General features: G+C 29.8%; 1 protein-coding gene across 1 annotated transcript; it reads left to right on the top strand.

Moving 5' to 3' along the window:
- Positions 1–1,358: 1,358 nt before the first annotated feature.
- Positions 1,359–2,696, top strand: LOC139863934 (acyltransferase-like). Its single transcript, XM_071852534.1, has 2 exons — positions 1,359–1,878; positions 1,927–2,696. Exons 1-2 carry the CDS (start codon positions 1,359–1,361, stop codon positions 2,694–2,696), a joined length of 1,290 nt encoding a protein of 429 aa, XP_071708635.1.
- The last annotated feature ends 809 nt before the right edge of the window (positions 2,697–3,505 follow it).

The following is a 3,505-nucleotide window of genomic DNA, read 5'->3' as shown; positions in this document are numbered from 1 at the left end:
TTATATGTGATTCAACCTACTCGCATTTAAAAATTCTTGTAATTTAATGTTTCTCGCAGTTCTCGCTCTTTTTTATGTTCTCGTTTGAACTTTTGACTATATATATATATATATATATATATATATATATATATATATATATATATATATATATATATATATATATATATATATATATAGATATAGATGATCCAGTGAGAATTTTTTTAGTGTGAGAACTCTAAGAACTTCAAAAACACTAAAAATATACTAAAATTCAAACAAAAAGGGACACGGACGAGCAAAAAAAGGGGAATTCGAGCAAAAATACAAAACACGGACAAAAAAATTTCATAGTCGAGCAAAAACATTTTTTTCGAAAAAAATGTAGAACATATTTTTGTTCGAATATCAAAATTTTTGTTCGACTACCTATGTGTTCTACATTTTTGCGTTCGAATTTCAAAAATGTAGAACACATTTTTGTTCGAATATCACAATTTTTGTTCGAATTTCAAATTTTTGGTCGTCCTTGTTTTTTTTCTTTTGTTCGACTTTCTCCGTTTTTGCTCGACTATCATGTTATTTGCTCGTCCGTGTCCTATTTTTTGTTCGAATTTCCCATTTTTGCTCGAATTTTCAGTGTATTTTTGAGTTCTCAGAGTTCTCACACAAAAAAAGTTCTCATTTGATTCCTCTACTATATATATATATATATATATATATATATATATATATATATATATATATATATATATATATATATATATATATATATATATATATAAAATAAATGACTTAATGTATATGTGTGTGATTCCGAAAGCTCACAAACTCAACAATATAGTAATATAATGTACCTTGCGCATTATACTACAAAACAAACTTAGTTTATTGTTAGTTTTAGGAACAACAATACGTAAATTTATATTTTATCCCTTAAACTCAAGCTTTCTAGCTTATAGATCTAGCAATGCTTTCTATGTGGTATTGGATGTATCTTATGATAGATTAAATTTGTAATCAATCTACACGTTCTCTAAATTTTATGTTTCATGTTTCCGGATCCTTTTTCTAACCTATACCATGTTTCATGTTTCTAAATTTTATGTTTCATGTGTCATGTTTCTTTAAGCTCAAAATCTCACATAATGTAATCATCAAATATATGATTTAGAAAGTATTGAAATATTTAATGGCCGGCATATATATATCCCAAACAACAACTTAAACCTACGGAGTATTAAAGAACCAAAGCTATTAAATATTTATATCACTCTGCAACTTAAACCTACAAGGCTAATATCAATATAAATATCTACACACAATCAAATTCTGATGATCGGAAAGTAAAAAAAAAAAAAAAAAAAAGAAAAAAAATGATAGGAAAGCTTCTAAAACTAAGCTTAGGAAGAAGGCAACTTCACTCCATTATTTCTCAAGAAATAATCAAACCCTCATCACCAACCCCTTCTCATCTCTATACTTACAATCTTTCCTCAGTTGATCAACTCGCTGCGAAAGCCTACATGCCAGTAGTGTTCTTCTATCCAAACAATGACAATTGCACTTTAACATCTCAAGATAAAGCACGAGTTTTAAAGGAATCATTGTCACAAACTCTAACACGATACTATCCTGTTGCAGGCAGGATGTTTTCACCTATAACACCTTATGTTGATTGTAATGATGAAGGTGTTGTTTTCATTGAGGCTAGAATTAATAGCAATCTTGAAAACTACCTACATCTAAGTCAACTAGACAGAAATTTTGACCTCCTTTTTGCTAATGATTTGGTCAATTACAAGTCTCCTTGTAATACAAGTCTTGTTGGGGTTCAATTCAATCACTTTGCTTGTGGTGGATTGGTGTTGGCTGTATCTATGTCACATATTATTGGTGATGCTACTAGTTTAAGCTTATTTATTGGTCATTGAGCTTCTGTAGCACGTTATGGTTCGAGTGACCACCAAGAAGTATTTCCCTATATTCCTCATATAATTCAATTTCCACGTACCAACTCTATTCAGCCAGAGTCTAGAGCTCGTGAAGTTGATCACACAAATGTGATTTCGAAGAAATTTGTGTTTCCTAACTCAAAATTAAGTGACCTTAAAAAATTGGTTGATATAGACATTAATCCTTCACGGGTTGTCGTATTGACTTCTTTACTATACAAAACTGCAGCGAAAGCAGCCACAAAAAGGTCTGGTTTCTTTAAGACATCTTATATTTTTATGATGGTTAATATGAGCAACAAATTTGTGAAAAAGCTACCTCAATCTACATTTGGAAATATCGCTCCAAGTATATTGATACCGACGGACAGGCACACAAGTGAAACTTCCTTAAGCAAGGTTGTTGAAGACATAAAGAAAACGATGTCGAGAGAACTTGAGGGAATCCATAGTGTTCACCAAATAGGTGAATATTTAAAAGTGTCGCGTTCCAATAGGTGTAATCATGATAACTTAGAGAATGTTGTCAATGGATCATATTGGTGTTCTAGCCTATGCCGGTTCCCTTTCAAGAATATGGACTTTGGATGGGGAAAACCTGTTGATACTAAATATTTACTTAGATGTTCACATAAAAATGGTTTCATGATGGTTGATACCAAAAATGGTGATGGTATTGAAGCATCGGTGGTGTTAGAAAAAGAAAACATGGAAATATTTGAAAATGACAAGGAGATGCTTTCATTTTGTCAAAAGTAGCATTCGTACAACTCCCTAACATTTTTCATTTGTATTTGGAGTTCAACAAGATCTAATATGGATTGATGAATGTTTATTAATTAGACATGTGTGCATGTCAAATTATGTTTCTCCATGCTTCCATATATGTATCTCACTTCTATTTTTCATGAAAAATAAAATGTTTTTTACTCGTATTTGTAACTCTATTGATTTGCAACATACTCCGTATAGAATTGGTGCAATAACGTTATTTGATATATTAATCTCCGTAAAAATTAAACAGATTCTGTCATTATATCACAAATACATAACTTACAATTAAGGAAATTAACTCATATACACATTTTTTTTAAAAAAGAATAAAAAATTTGTTACATTTTACAACTTTTTTAATAAATAATTGCTGGAATACACCTTCGATTCAAACAACAATGTGTTCGAACTCTGGCATATGCGTTCGAACTCGGGTAACAAGTTCGTGACTGACAGAAAGTGTCACCTCCCCGTATATTGAGTTTGAACATAATTTATTCTGTTTAAACATATTATTCTTCAAATTCTTATGTTTGAATCCATTATTTCGTGAATAATTTATTTTATTAACCTATCGTAAGGATAAAGAATCATACTTTTTTGATTTTCTGATCAAATGTATAGGTTTTCTACATATAAAATGTTATCCTATATTATATTATAGGGCAAATTACATAAAAAAAAGGTAACATAGTTTTCCTGTTTTTCTATTCTATGTAATATATTTCATCCGAATATAAAAAAATGAGTCTTTTTTTAAAAAGTTAATCAAAAAGAGGGGTCTCAACTTTTGT

Source organism: Rutidosis leptorrhynchoides, chromosome 8, assembly GCF_046630445.1.
Source record: "Rutidosis leptorrhynchoides isolate AG116_Rl617_1_P2 chromosome 8, CSIRO_AGI_Rlap_v1, whole genome shotgun sequence".
NCBI lineage: Eukaryota > Viridiplantae > Streptophyta > Magnoliopsida > Asterales > Asteraceae > Rutidosis > Rutidosis leptorrhynchoides.
The sequence above is the reverse complement of the archived record's forward strand: the minus strand, read 5'-3'. Positions and strand labels throughout refer to the sequence as shown.